The sequence below is a fragment of the Limulus polyphemus genome, unplaced genomic scaffold (assembly GCF_000517525.1).
Source record: "Limulus polyphemus unplaced genomic scaffold, Limulus_polyphemus-2.1.2 Scaffold665, whole genome shotgun sequence".
Taxonomy (NCBI): domain Eukaryota; kingdom Metazoa; phylum Arthropoda; class Merostomata; order Xiphosura; family Limulidae; genus Limulus; species Limulus polyphemus.
Genome location: NW_013666275.1, coordinates 403654 through 420279, shown reverse-complemented (window position 1 = coordinate 420279; position 16626 = coordinate 403654). Strand labels below are relative to the sequence as shown.

Sequence of the window (16626 nt, the reverse complement as noted above, 5' to 3'; positions counted from 1 at the left end):
CAGGACATTTCAGTTGTGACGAAGTGCACAACAGAACAAATGACGCTGCCAAAAACGTGCCACCTAAAAAAGCCACCGTAGAAGAAGAAACTCTACTCAGTATTGAGAAGGGAAACGGTGAAGCTCTTGGTGAAGTTACTACCACTGATGTGACTATTACCGATGATAGGACATTTCCTGATGAAGTAGATGAACCCCAGGTGAAACAGAAGCCAACGAGACCAGTACGGAAGAAGACACGTCCCGTAAAATTAAGAGACTTTGTTGAATTGTAATTTTGTGTTTGTAATTCTGTACATTTTAATTAAGTTATTGTTATTGGTTTATCATATGTGGTTATTGTTCGGGATGACCAATATTAAGGAGGGGGCAGTGTTGCGTCAGCGAGTCACATGACTACTGTGGCGCCCTCTAGTTTCTAGAACTATCTTGTTCTTTCATGAATGCTCTAGTATTTACTAGATGGGGTAGGCGGGTATATATAAGAGGGGACAACGTGACGCGGTAGTGTGATGTAATGTGTGTATAGACAGTGAGTAATTGATCTGCAGTCAGAAGTATTATTGAGTACGTTCGTTGTTATAGCGTTTGTTTAGCGCGATTGTTGAAGTTGAGTGTATCGATAAAGTTGTATTCGGAAAGAATAAACCAGTTTTATTAAGTAAAGAACTTGTGTCGCTAAAGTTTTGTCGGAACGAAGTTACGGAAAGTTAATTAACAAACGGAGACGTAACAATATTTAAACAATGTTTAAACAAACATCAGAAAAAGAAAAATGGGAGACGTCGGTTGTCACGTGACAATCGATATCTTTTATTGTTATAAAAAATTTAATTGTTGTTATTTTGATGCTGAAAAGGCTTATCTTTGATTTTCCTTGTTTGTTTTTTTTCTTCCTTTTTTAATTTCTGTATTTCATAGAGTTTTTTATAAAGAATTGAGAAAACGCGATGAAAATAGAATATTATCGCCAGGTTGCGTGTTCTCACGTTGAAATTTGGTAAATCAAAACATAAGAGTAAAAACTGATATTCTTAAAGAACATAAATCGTATTTGGAGTATGAAGGACTCCAAAAACAAATAGAAACATAATCATATCATTTTTGTAAAAAAAAACATACAGAATTTTACCGAATATGAGAAGATATGTTAGTTTACTTGTTGAATTTCGCGCAATATTACTCGAAGGTGATCTGTAATAGTAGTAGTCCCTAATTTTGAAATGATAGACTATAGGGAAGGTAGCTAGTCAACACCATCCTCCGACAACTCTTGGGCTACTCTTGTTAGACGGAATAGTCGGATATGACAGTCACTCTTATAACGTACTTACGACCCCAAAGTGCTGGCGCAAACCGTGGAACCTCAGATCCAAATTCCGGCACGCTAACCACAGTGCCGCGTTTGGCTCAAAAATCAGAAGAAACATCTGAAACGTGAGATATGATACGATAATAATTAGCCAATCATTTCCTTCCTTTATCATAATAAGAAAACTCCCATTTCTGTTCTTTTCATGATGAAAAAGTTAATATATTTAGATCCTTATATATATATATATATATGATAGCGATCATTGTGAATATTTGGGGAAAAAAACGATACAAATTTAACAGTACGATACATTTTTTTCTGCTAAACTTTTGTAAATGGCGTGTTAGTTTGTTTGTAGTTAAGCACAAAAATAATGAGCCACCTGTGCTGTGCCCACAACGTGTATAAGCCGTCAAACTTGTTTTTGAAGGGAATTATGTAAATAGAAAAAAATGGAAAGTTATAGATATTTTCTAATCTTTTCTTTAGTCACAACGGAATGTAAACACAAACATAACAATATTTTGCAAGAAATAAGGTTTCAAGTTTTATTTTGTGCTTGAACTATGAATATTAACTCAGTCTCGTGTTGTGGCGAGTCGAGCGCCCTAACCACTTGGCCACAACGGGCCGACAGACAATATGCATTTCACAAATTTAAATCCTTAAAGTTATTCTGCCGTTATTCGTTTTGTTAAATTTCACGCAAAGCTATATAAGGGCTATTTGCCTAACTTAGAAGTGATAGACTAGAGGGAAGGCAGCTAGTCAACATCACCTACCGCCAACTCTTGGGATATTGTTTTCACTCCTTTGTGTTCATTTGATTTTATTCACTACAGATTCACTACAAAGATTGAGTGACCCTCAAAGTCCAATTAATAATTTTCTGGTGAACATAGCTGAAAGGTCAATACTACACTGAAGGTCAAACACTTTACGTATGATGATGGCAAATTGGGATTTAGAGAAAAGGTCAAAATTCGAAAAACAAATTGAGACAGAAGAGGGTTTTGGCCTGTAGACCTACATTTTTTATTTTTTACTTTTTGCAAGAAAGTGTTTGATTTAAATTTGGATTGGTTGCTGTAAAGATTAAAAACAATACAATACTTGGGGTATGATTGTGGGTAAAACAAAATATTCGACCTAGCTAACAGATGAATGAATATTTGCTGTATAATTTTTATCATTGCTAATAATGTAGCTACCAGTTTGACTGCTAATTTTGATTTCATGCATAATGCATAATGTAAGTTAACCGACCACCCGTATGATTCTTTTGAAACTTGAGCGAGAAACTGCTAATCTAATTTGCTTGGCCTAACCAATACTTGTGTATCTGCACGTCCTTTCAACTTATAGTTTGGCTGCTCTAAATCAGCCGTCTTTTATCCGAATGACAAAAAAACTAAAAACGGTCCACTCTTACTTCTTGGTGAAGCTATAGCAAAAATGTCTGACCGATAGTTCACGTAACTTTTTGCGTAGGCGTGCGCAAAATTTACGTCAAATTTGAGCGGTGTTTGTTTAATAATTTTGCACATTTCGCTTATATTACGCCAAACAAGACTCCTAATTGGAGGTTGTAAAAATCTAATAGTGTACCAAATTTGACAAAAATCCAGAAATGTTATGTATGTTTTTCTATCAAATAAAGTTACCGTACTTTTGGTGGAAGGAAAAAAATAAGAAGAAACTCATTCAAAATTGGAGATGTTATATGTCAGGTATTTCTTAAAATGGATTGCCTTGAAATCTAGTGTGTGAAGTAAGATTCCAATAGAGCACATCCACTGAAATTATGTGATGGTTTGGATTACATAGTTTAACTCTTCATAACAACTCATTCAAAGTGAAAGAACATTGTTTAACTCTTCGTAACAACACAGTCAGACACGGAGAATATAGTTTAACTGTTCATAACAACTCAGTCAAAGTCGGAGAACATACTTTAACTGTTCATAACAACTCAGTCAAAGTTAAAGAACATTGTTTAACTCTTCGTAACAACACAGTCAGAACCGGAGAATATAGTTTAACTCTTCATAACAACTCAGTCAAAGTCGGAGAACATACTTTAACTCTTTGTTTGTTTGTGATTAAGCACAATACTACATAATGGGCTGTCTGTGCTCTGCCCACCACGGGTATCGAAACCCGGATTCTAGCGCTGTAAGTCCGCAGACATACCACTGTATCACTGGGAGCAGTTTAACTCTTAATGACATTTTTTGTCAAACCTTTTGTTATGCGAATGCTCTTAGGGAAATCAGTACGTCTGAAAATACTACATATTCACGAAACATTATTTAAGTGTAGAGGTTTTGATGATAGCTAGTCATCACCACCCACCGCCAATTCTCAGGCTACTATTTTACCAACGAATAATAGGATTGACCGTCACACTATAACGCCCCCACGGCTAAAAGAGCGAGCATATTTGGTGTGACGGAGATTCGAACTCGCGACCCACAGATTACGAATGAAGCGCCGTAACCATCTGGCCATGCCAGGCCAATAATAAAAAAAAAAAAAAAGTTGCTTATGCATGGTATAAATTACAAATAGAGACGTTTCTATGAAGCAGTAAAAACGACATTTCTATTTTTATGTGGTAATTCCACTGTTGTCTACAGACAATAAATTGCCTCAAGGAAGCAGGAGTATAGGTAATAAAGCTCATTTTTATTTTTATGATGTGAACTGGTCCTAATTCCGTAGAGATCTTTTTCACTTTCGAACCTCTTGTTTTATTAAGGCTGGCGTCTAAAAATAGTTTTATGTCTGTTTATTGTTAACATTACGTTTCATAGCGATCCGGCGAAATGTATTGTCATGCAAAAAATAAACAAAACGTCCCTAAATGAGTATTTGTACGCATGCGCATAGAAATAGCATAGCAGTTGTGTTAGTTTTCAAATCTAAAGCAAAGGTGGCATAGGTAAACAAACAGCACCTTCTTACCATGGATGATATATTAAAATCTTTTAGACAACTAATTTAAAACCAAAAGAGTTGCACAAAAATGAATATTCAAATAAATTTATGGTGCAAATTACGATCTGGGAAAAAAGAAACTATAAAGACCAATATTCGTAAGTGGATGTAATATGTCTCCAGCATCATCTTATTCGATGAGATATTCAGAATACAATAGATTTCAAATGAGAATGACACGGAAGGGGACAATACGTACTTTTCAGATGGATAAACACTTAACACAGTATCAATTTGATACTTCTTTGTGAAAACAATGAACTGGAGCGTACTAAGTTGTGACCTTATAACAAATAAGACAGTCAGTTCCTAGATAAATAGGCTTAATCACAATGGCAAAAACATTGCAGGTAATATCTGGGGAAGTTAGGCCTATTCTTCGACACATTATTTGCAATCACATGTATTGTGCGAATCAAAACATTGTTGATAACAGCCCATCATAATGTTTACATATATTGACAATGTCCCTAAGTTCAGAACTCCCTGTTATGTGCATCTCTTCTTTATATCCCTTTCAGCCCTGTAAAATTAAAGAAGGGGACAAATCTGACATGTGTCTGCTTTAGCCTGTTAGGGCTGTCGGAAAGTATATTTGTGCAAAGACTCATCTATATTGGTCGAAAATATAAAGTCCCAGAATCATAACTTTGAAATTATTTGCCTTTGACCGTTGTAAAATCGCAAGAAAATGACCAATTCCCAAATCTGTCTAATTCAGTCTGTAGGAGTTGTCCTAAATTGTCACTGTGCTAATTTCATTTGGATTTATGGAAATATAAGCGAACTGCGGGCTAGAATATGTATTTTTTGTAATGTCTGACCTTCGACTCTCTGAAATAGGAACGGGAGACTAAATAACAAAAATGGAAAACGTGGGCTTATTGGGTATGTCATCTATGAGAGTTAACTTATGTTCGGAAGCTTCACATGTAAATTCCTATTATAACTCGAAAGGCGACAAAAAACAAATTAGTACAACTAGACAAGTAAGTAAAAAATAATTATTTAATTAGTTTGGACAATCAGATATTAATAAAAATTTTACTACCAATACTACGTGTTGTACTGCAAATAGAAAATGTTGTAATATATGGTAAATAAACGCATTATTTCAACTAGGCTTAAAAAACAGTTATCCTCTTGTTATATATTTTGTGTGTTTGTGTGGTAAAAGGCAAGAAACTCAGTTCTAAATATACGGAATTTCTTCTTTTAAATCTATAAATCAACATCTATCTATCTATATATATATATATGTGTGTGTAAACAGTTTACCAGTTATTTAGGTATTAAAACAATTGTAATAAACTAGGTTGTTTTCCTTCTATTGTAAACTCTATTTTACGATTCAAATCTAGTTTATTTAAAAAACAACAATATTTTACAGTGAATATTATGGAATGCTACTCAACTTCAAAATTCATGATATTGGAGAAACTTTATATAAAATTGTCAGAAACTGACAGAGTAACATAACTTTTCTTAATAACTGCTACTTCAATTACGCCATGCATGTTTTGGTGCTCATCGTGTGTTAAGGTTACTTCTTGTAAATTTCACTTACATTCAAACAGCAAGCGCCTATATCTACGATCATTCATGCTTGTTCACCTACGTTAACAGGACATTACGATTCGAGAGTTAACCTACTTTGTATCAGTTTTTTTTAGTTCCCTTTTCCCTGCTTTTCTGTTTCATTAGGATAAACAGGTGTCTGAATCTGATAAGTAGGAGTTTTACATGTGGGATTTTTTATCTGAACGCTGGTATCTGCTATAAATTCCATTATTCATATGTGCGTGGCTTATGAGTAATAGTGACATGTAATATATGATTATTTATAAAAATGTGGTATGAACCATTTATCTTTCACACACATTGTAATTTGTACCTTAGTTTTGTTTATCTGATTTGTAGATTTCACGCTTCTTTTTTGGCCTAATTGTCTGAAATGTTTTACTAAACTAAGCACCTTATATATTAGGTGTGTAGTTGTTTACATTGTCAACAGAGGGCGAAAGACGTTAAGTAGTTCCTCAAATTATCAGACATTTTGAGTAGCTATTTCAGACAGCAAAACATTTTTATTATTTAGTGTTTGGTACTGTACTTATAAAAAGTTAAGTGCTACTAACTTTACCATTAGGTTTATCAGAATACAAACTTTTCTTATGTTTAAAAAGAACTGTTTCAGAATATAGAATCACTGCTATAGTCAAACCAACAAAAACATATAAACGTTCATCTGTTCCATTTTAGTGCAAAACTACACGATGGACTATCCGCGGTCTGTCAACCCTCTAGTTCAGCGATGATAAATCCGTAAACTTATCTCTGACTCTCCGACAGGGGGCATAAACGTTAGTTACCTTGTACGTATGATGTGTACAGTTTTATGTTTCAAAACTGAAAACTATGTATGCAGAGAGGTATGTTTTATTGATGTACGTTTTTCCTATACTAATTCAATTATTGACAAGAATAAAAACATTATACACAAGACTCAGGGTGTGAAGAAGAAAAATAATTTACAAGTAATACCTAATATATTTAAAAGCAATTGAAAATATGACTATTTAGTCAATACTATACGTTTTAAAGAGATTTTAAATAATGAAACCGATACTCACCAATAACGAAACTAATACTCACCTTACCACATGTTTCAAAAATATCAATATGTAATTAATTAAAATACTCACGATGAAAATACATTGTACCTCCTATACAAGATAAAGATGCTTTTTCTCTTTTTGTTCAGTGTTCAGTCATAATCACATGTATAAACGATACCATAAAATGTGGTAATAAATGTCGTGGTAATGATATAAAACTAATGAACCAATCCAAGGTATGTACATTTACTGATTTTGTAACATGCATATGAAATATATGAGAATTTAATGCATACCCATGGTATTAAAATAATTGGGATTTTTTGGCGTCACTATATCCTTCTTGTCCAGAAGTATTGTTTAGTGTTATTAAGATATACCATCATCACTATGCCTATCACTGTTTCTAAAATGCATCATTAATGGAATAGCACAATATGCCTAAAATTTCTGATGAAAATTGCGGTAACTACACATGTTTTTTAAAACATTCTTCTTAATTTTTCCATTTCTGACTCAAAATCAGAAGAGTTTAAAAAATAGACAAATTAAAATAATTATAGAAAAAAGACGTAACTTTTAAAGCATTATATTGCATTTATAAATAGCGCTTCAGATAATATTTTATCTCTCGTCGTCCAGTCCAACTGAAGAGTTTTGGTATTAAACGAAGGGCCACTTGGACAGTGAGTTTTGGGAGACAAAAAATAGGTATGAAATGTTTTCGGGTTTTAACTCATAACTTTGAATATAGCAGCAATGTTTGCAGTTGCTGTCAGACTAAAATGACGTATTATCTATTGTGTCTGCAGAAAACAATGAACCTACAATGAGTTTAAAAACATCAAATAACACAAAATGACCTAGAATAGTCCTTGAAGCGTCGAGATATAATCAAGTTTGCATCTATATAAATATAATAGTAGTGTCTGTTGTATGTCCATCTAACTACTTCGAGAGGTGTGGACGGATCTTCACCAAAATTGGTATGGAGGTTCATTAGGTCATGCGGAGTACATACAAATTTTCAGTTTTGCATTTTGCGTTTTGCGGTTTAATGGGTGTTTTTGCGTTTTTTACCACTACTTCGCCTCCTGTTGATGGATCTTCACCAAATTTAGCATGAAGGTTTGTTGGGTTCATGCGGAGATAATGCAGATTTTGCAGTTAATGTTTTGCAGTTTTTATGTGCGTTTTTGCGTGTTTTTTTACAATTCCATATAAGGGAAGCAACTTTTCATGACCTAAGATAACATTTCAATAGTCATGAATATACATAAGTTCCGTCCAAGGGACAGGTACTACAGCTAGTTATTAAATAAAGTGCTTAATTAATAGAACGTGATGTTTGCAAAAGTTACTCAAATACACCATCAAAAATATTATTGGTTTATGCAACGTTTGTTCGAATGCATTCTCGGGTAAGTGACGAAATCTCTTGTAGTTCTTGATTTGTGTTGTAACACTAATAAAATATTTTACTTTCTGTCAAAGTCATCAGTAGAGTTGTAACTATTCCAGAAATAGCCGATAGACTTTAACATAAAAAAGAAGACGATAACTACAGCGGTTGTTTAGAAAAATGTTTGAAATGCGTCGCGACACATATAACGACGTTTGCAATAATTGTCAATAAGTCAGTAGTTGCTTCAATGCTTCGAGTACTCGCTGAATCATTGATGTCTACTATATATTTACTGAAATACGTTTTTTCCATACAGAGATCCTAGGTAAAAATCTACCTTTTTCTTATACCCAACTTAGATAACACAGAACTACGCACATAGAAACAAGAAAACGTGAATGTATGTACACATAGAACATATAGCACGAAATAATTCCCTGTTTGTCGTTGGCTTGGCGGGTCGTAATGACCAGTAAACTACTTCACTGATGTGTTATGTGGAAAACAATGTATATATATATATGGTTTCTTTTCGCCTTTGTTGTTTATTTTCCAGCTCTTGGGCACTTTAATAGTCTTAAAGTTCTAATGTTGAAAACTTATACGTAAGTACACACACACACACACATATATATATATATATATATATATGCGTGTTTGTTTTGATTAAAATTCTGAGCTCAGGCGTCAAAACTCATGAAAGGTGACAAAAGAAAAAAGATGATTTGGGTTACATGTTCTAGAATTTTACTCGGTATTCCAATATTAAGCATAAGAAGCTCATTTTGGAACACAACAACGTAAATCTATTCTTAAACCAATATTTGACAAAATTCTGTGTATGTGTGAGTCCGGTTATAACTGGCGAACCGCTTGACCGATTGCCATCAAACCTTGTATGTACCCTTAGGGATCCCCCCTGGAGCGATGTGGGATTTTATTGGAGGTCTGACACTCTATGTCTTCCCCTTGCGCTAAACTAGTACAGTAGCAGGGTAATCATATTTAGTAGATGCTCCCTCGAGCTTAGCTATGTGACAACATCGATTACATATGAAATTTGCCAGTCTTTCGAAACTACCAAATTGTATTTCTTCCTATTTTAGCGATACAATCTCCCAAAGATGTCGTTGATTAGTTGGCTTCTCTTTTGCTATATTACATCTGTCGTATTCTGGTGGTTTGATGTTTATGTTTTATTGGGTATAAGAGCCGTTTTATTGGCTTTAGACTCCAGATATTTCCAAAATCTCATTTGAATCCTGCTTTTTTTTTGTCGTTGTTATTTTTCTTGCAGTAATAAATAGACTACATTACCTAAAATAGTTATTAAATGCAGCATTTTTAAAAATGATGGTGTCTGTAATAATTATATGCATGCAACATCAGACGAATCACGATCACTTCAGTAGTTTTTCAACTGTATCGCGAGGAGCTGATAATGTTTATGATCATTTTGAAACACTTCATCAGAGGATGGACATTTATATTGTTGTATCATGTTATGGTGAATAAAATTCAACCATCTTCATGTAGTTTCCAATGATGTTAAATAAATTAGTTCAGTTTACATATGTCTCACGTATATAGCAAAAACTCTTATTATCTTACTTCTCAAATGTTAGTAGTATAATAACGCTTGGAGACGGCTTGAATGGGTAATGAAGAAATAATTTAATATAAGTTTAACACAACAGCATTATTAATATCAAAGTGGGTTCCTCGTCATCGAATTAGTAGTATAATATATACAATAATTGTAAATGATAGCTTAGCAGATTTTCAAGAAATGCTGTATATTCATGTATATAGTTATTAAGTCACCACAGAGCTATTTCTTGATGTCATCGTCCTATAAGTTTCTCTTTACTCAGTTTAAAAACCATAATTATAAGGTTGCAGATATTTGTCCATATTACTTTCCTGGTATCCAGCAAATGTTTTAATATAATTTTTTTCTGTAATTTTACTGTGTCATTTGTCATCACAAAATAATACATTTTATATTAAATTGGTTATAAGTGTTTTACGTCATTCGTGAGTACGTATCACAGAAAACATTAACAATTAGTAATTAGTAAATAATTTTTCTAATATGATATTAAAATATTATACATATATATATATAAACCAATGATAAACCGACTTGTGACTTGCTAACCACAAACAGTGTTTATATTTTGTGAAAGATCCCTCCATATAAGACAGTGCTAGCGACATGTAAAGTATACATCAGAGGAAAAATACAGTTTCAATTTGTGTAGAAATGGTGTTTGTGGCAGTTTTGTGGATAAATGTTTAAATACAAAACAAAATAATGGAAAAGAATATTCAAGTTACAGAAAGAAAATTTCTGTGTGAGTTATAATGTACTCTCAACATATAAAAGCGTGTATGTTCTCCAGAATAAACTAATTTATCTTAAGGAGATACGTTTATTCAGCTTAGAATAAAATAAGAAAATATTTCTTTTTGAAATACTCAGAAAAGATTTACATACTTTTTTGCAGTTGAAGAAAAAGCCTGCTGCGACACGTCAGTTGCACATATGGCACATTTTTTGTAAAGCTTTATTTCGTAAATAAACAAGCATTCACATAAGCATTTTCAAATAACTATGAAAGCTGAATTTGATTGATAAAATCTTTAGAGCTCATTCTCGAAAGCTCTTCATGTAACATAGCAATTCAGACAGATGAATACACACACATGCTTAATAATATAGCATGGTCATTCTTTCACAAAGCGATTGGTACGTACAAAATGGGACTGAGCGTGGCGATTAAAGTGTCGGGCTGTGAATTCCAGAGTCTATGGCTCGCGTTCCGATGTTGCTGGCCCGGCATGGCCAGGTGGTTAGGGCGCTTGACTCGCAATCTGAGGTCGCGGGTTCGAATCCCCGTTCCACCAAACATGCTCGCCCTTTCAGCCATGAGGGCATTATAAAGTGACGGTCAGTCCCACTATTCGTTGGTAAAAGAGTAGCCCAAGAGTTGGCGATTGGGGGTGAAAACTAGGTGCCTTCCCTCTAGTCTTACACTGCTAAATTAGGAACGGCTAGCGCAGATAGCCCTCGTGTAGCTTTACGCAAAATTCAAAACAAACAAACCCGATTTGCAAAAACACCGCATAATGTTAGGCACACCTTGCCCTTGTGCAGCTTATCGCGAATATACGAAACAAACAACTCTAAATACGCAATATCAAGAGTTTATCTGTACCTATGTCATGTATAAATACGTCACCTTGTAAACACTGTTTTCACAAAGTAGCTTATTAAGATATAAAAATACTCGATATATTTCATCTTTTAACGATGTATGATTCGATTACTCTGTTATTGGGGAAAATAAGGTGTAAGTTTGTATAAATAAATAGATTACATACATTTATGTTAAGAAACAGGACACGCTATAAATATACAACACTTACTTTTTCACCAGCTTGTAAAATGTAACTTTCGTGAAATATTGTGCTTGAATGAAACTAATCAATATCTATGAATAATTAAACAGATAAATTCATCAGAAATTCAATCGATTGTACAATACCACGTGATAAAAAGAAATTATGAATTGTTCTCATCAATTGCCTGTCACTTTCTTATTCTAGAGGTGTCCCTTTATCAACTTTTATCCAATAATCATCTTCCTATTGAATTTTTGGACATCTAAAGAAGGAGTTCTTCCTGTCAGCCTTCACGATTAAATTAATGCGATTGGCATTGCGTTTCTGCTCGTTGTAGCATGCAGAATAATGCTTGTCACTTTTCACGCTCAACTTCTGTGGTGTTTGCTTCTTACGTTTGGTAAGTTTCTGTTTCATAATTTTGTACAGATTACTCCTGTTCTACAAAATTTGATTTGTTTTGCTTTACAAACTATAGAACATAAGGTGTATTTAACAGCTTATATGCCGTATTTTATAATGCGTTGTAGATGCCAGAATTATTAACATATTTACAATGAAATGTAAACAAATGATGCTAGTGAGATCTACAATAAACAAGCTTCATAAAGTTTGAATAATTATTGGCTCATCTATCTAAAAACTTGCTACAAAACCTTAATGTGAATAAAAAAATAAACTTATCACATTTAATTAACTTCTAATTGTACATGATCTCCGTGATAATTATATGGTACAGTTTAAAGAAAGGATGGTTTTGGTAGGAAATAAATGAAGCTCTCTCTCTCTCGGCGTTTCTGCAATATTTAGTTTAACCTGGCGTATTCAGTTGTTTAAATGATCGATGTATAACTCACTTACTTTAGTACACAATTCCAATAATATAGACACTTGCATATGAACTCTGCGTGGCATAAATCTGGCATTTCATTGTCTAACTAATGTCTATATAACTAACAGTGTATGATATATAACTGTCCTGTTTTGGACACCTCATTTTGTAGCTCAGTGGATATCAGATACACCACATTTAACACTGCAACTACATAATAAGCGTTCTTATGGTAAATTACTTTAATGCAATAGATACCTGAAAATTAAGCCCATTACATGTCAAAACACCCAGAATCATAACGGTGTATAGGTAACTACCAACTTATCATTCATGATTCTCATGCTATAAAAATCCAAATCTGTAGTTCTTTAGATATCACCTTACAAATAGCAACTATCAACTTATGATTCCTGACTCTTATGTTATAAACAACTCACTTTGTAGTCTTTCGGTATCACATAAACAATAATAACAACAGCTGATTAGTTTCGATTTTTATGTTATAATCATCTGAATACTTAGCTCCACAAAAATCTGGTTACCCATAATTTACAGTGTCACTTATCATAAATCTTATGTTATAGATATATAGAAATATAAAGTCCAGTTCATGTGAGATAGAAACAAATAGAGGTTTTACGGTGTATACTTAACTAACAGCCTATGATAGGTGACTCTCCCGATAACTTTGCTGGAATATTAAACCACAGAAAAAGTAAAGTAATGTATAGTATAAGCGTGATATAGACATTTCGAAAGGTTGCCATGTGGGTATCAGGTCAACCAGAAGTTGCACGCTGTATAGGTTGATTATTTACATTTTTTAATGTATGATTTTAATCATCTGCATTTGACCATGTAGTTCAAAAAATGTCCAGCAAATCTGATCGTGTCTTTGTCAATAGCATTTATACAGTGTAACATAACTCTCACGCTCTATACAGGTGACTATTTAAGCCCAATAGAAATCAGACAACCCACACTGTACGATGTCTTGTCTGTGACATATTATTCTTATGTTATAGTCTCCCTGTAGATGTCAAATAATAAGAGCTCATAAGTTAAAGTAATTAACATTTTAAGATTTTTGCATCTAATACTCCAGAACCTGATTTTATAAACTAGGTGATGTCAGGTAAACCAGAACTGATAATGTGTTTATTTATCTTTCTATGACAAATTGCTCTCATGCTATGGTCATCTAAATGTGAACTCTATAGATATTAAAAATCCCATAATTTACTTACCACAAATAACTAATGTCCTAAGAATTATGACCCCAATGGTGTAGATCCCTGAGTATGAAGCACACCAACTATCAACTTCAATTTATACCTTGAAGAAGTATTTTTATTCACATCAGAGTTTACATGAACATAATATTTTCAATATTTTGACGATGGTTCATTAGTTAATGTTTTTATATTTACCTTCTCGCAATGACGTTTATGAAATTTTACTTAAAAATTTGTTGTCTTGACCTTCTAACAAGCTTTTATCAAATAATACTTGCACAATTCAGTGACAGTATACTACGCACGATCTTGTGATAAAGATGTGGCCAAACCTCGTAACTTTTCAATATGTACTTACATATGTCCTGGTAAATTTTCAAAATGTTTACTTACTTAAGTTCTTTGGTTATAACAAAACATTTTCTTTAAAGTTCCTATTGTATCCAGCTTAACAATAGCCACCATGTATCTAACCGAACAATAGCCTCCGTATATTCAGCTGAACAATAGCTTCCGTATATCCAGCAGAATGAAAAACTCATGTATCCTGCTGAACACAATAGCCTCCAAATATCCAGCTGAACTATAGCCTCCGTATATCCAGCAGAATGAAAAACTCATGTATACTGCTGAACACAATGGCCTCCATATATCCAGCTGAACTATAGCCTCCGTATATCCAGCAGAATAAAAAAACTCATGTATGCTGCTGAACACAATAGCCTCCGTATATCCAGCTGAACAATAGCCTCCGTATATCCAGCTGAACAATAGCTTCCGTATATCCAGCTGAACAATAGCCTTCGCGTATGCAGCAAAAGAAAACCCCATGTATCCAACAGAATAATTGCACCGTTTTTACAACAGAACAATAACCCTATGAATCCAACTGAACAATAGCCTCGATGTATCCAGCTGAACAATAACCCCCTTGCATCCAGCTAAACAACGTCAGTATAGTATTAGACTGTCAAGAGGGAGCTCAGTCAACAGATCTTGTGTGTTAATTCACTGTTCATTCAGAATGAAGTACGTTTCTTATGAAAGTATGGACTCGCATCGAAAGTTTTGTATAAAGATATAAAATATTGATTGTACTTTGATATTTATGTCCAGTATTAACAACGTTTTAAGGACATAAATGTCATACTTGAATACAAACCATAGAGGGCAAATAATGTTTGTTTCGTACATATTTTATAGTGAAAAGTACGAGCACATGTTGAAAAGAGAATAGTGTTGATAAGAGCGTAAAATCTTTATATCTTTATTATGCAGTAATTCCTAAAATGACAGCCACTCACATTTGGGCACCTTTGTGTTAAATTCTTTAAAACTACTCAGAAAAAGAACATCTAATAGTTATTAAAAATTCAAAAAACATATCAGTTTATATGGTGACTGAGGGAGGGATTTATCTTATTTCATTATGATAATTCATATATGTTTCATGTATATTAACTGATACACATTTGAAACAAACCTTAGATTAATGTAACCTGTCCAGCTACTGAATGACTCTATAATATTGTTTTAGTCATCTGCGTCACGTGCATCATTCTTGTCAGCAGATCCTCAGTCCTGATGATCCGCATCAGGTACTCTGCGTGTATGGTGTTAAGAGGGACATAGACGAGTGAGAATAGAAGCCTAGGTACCATGAAAAAACAAAGAGTGAGTAATATATCTCATCCTCCTTGACACTGAGCAAAATTGGCAATATCAGCCACACTATCAGTGGCAAAATGATAATATATAGTAGGCCTGTAGAAAGCAGATCTGTTTGTTTTTGAATTTCGCGCAAAGCTACACTAGGGCTATCTGCACTAGCCGTCCCTAATTTAGCAGTGTAAGACTAGAGGGAAGGCAGCTAGTCATCACCGCCAACTCTTGGGCTACTCTTTTACCAACGAATAGTGGGATTGACCGTCACATTATAACGCCCCCACGGCTGAAAGGGCGAGCATGTTTGGTGTGACAGAGATTCGAACCCGCGACCCTCAGATTGCGAGTCGAGTGCCTTAACCACCTGGCCATGCCGGGCCAGAAAGCAGATCTTTGATGCCACATGCGGTGACTGAAATTTGACCTGTATCACATTACTGTCGTACTTGAGATGGAATGGTCGTACTTACCAATCCCTGAGAGGTGCTTCTGAGTATGCTGTCAAATGTTAAATCATGAAAATGGTCTTCGGAAATTATTTACTTAGAACAAAATATAGAAAAAATAAATATTCAGCGAACATATTGAAACGCTTTTGTAGATCTGTTCCAAATTTTTTTTATGTTAAACATTCTAGTTTTATTTTATTTTATCATTATAAAGATATCAATTCAAAACTAGGAACATTTTTATTAGCCATGTATTTGTTAGAAGGTGATGCTAGTAATGGAAATTAGTGACGTTAACAGTGTTTGTTTCTAGATAATGTTTTTTAAATAATAAAACTTTACCCACGATTAAAATGTTGAGAATTCAAACCTCAAATAATTAATTTCTCTAATAACCAACTTTGAAATCTGCAAAAATGAGTAAGGAAAAGAATCTACTGTTACTTCCTTAAGCATACGAAAACGAAATCAGACGAATGTATTTTCTTATATATCATCAAACCCGAAAACACAAAAACATACATAAGCAAAAGCTGAACTTTAACCATATGTAAGCAGAACTAACATGAAATAAGAAACATCTATAAAAATGGAAAGACAGCTGAGCAATTTGGTCTATACATAAAGATTAGAGTAAAAAACGCCTCCTACATCGGAATGACTACCACAACCCTGTCAAGACGCCTAACAATGCAC

General features: G+C 33.8%; 1 protein-coding gene across 1 annotated transcript in view; it reads left to right on the top strand.

Moving 5' to 3' along the window:
• LOC111085854 (glutamate receptor ionotropic, delta-2-like) overlaps positions 1-16626 on the top strand; it is a 75909-nt gene that overhangs the window by 25639 nt on the left and 33644 nt on the right. Inside the window, exon 2 of the mRNA XM_022386373.1 lies at positions 11951-12146. Coding sequence (XP_022242081.1) covers positions 12095-12146 — 52 coding nt within the window. The 5' untranslated portion in view covers positions 11951-12094. The remainder of the gene's footprint in view (positions 1-11950; positions 12147-16626) is intronic.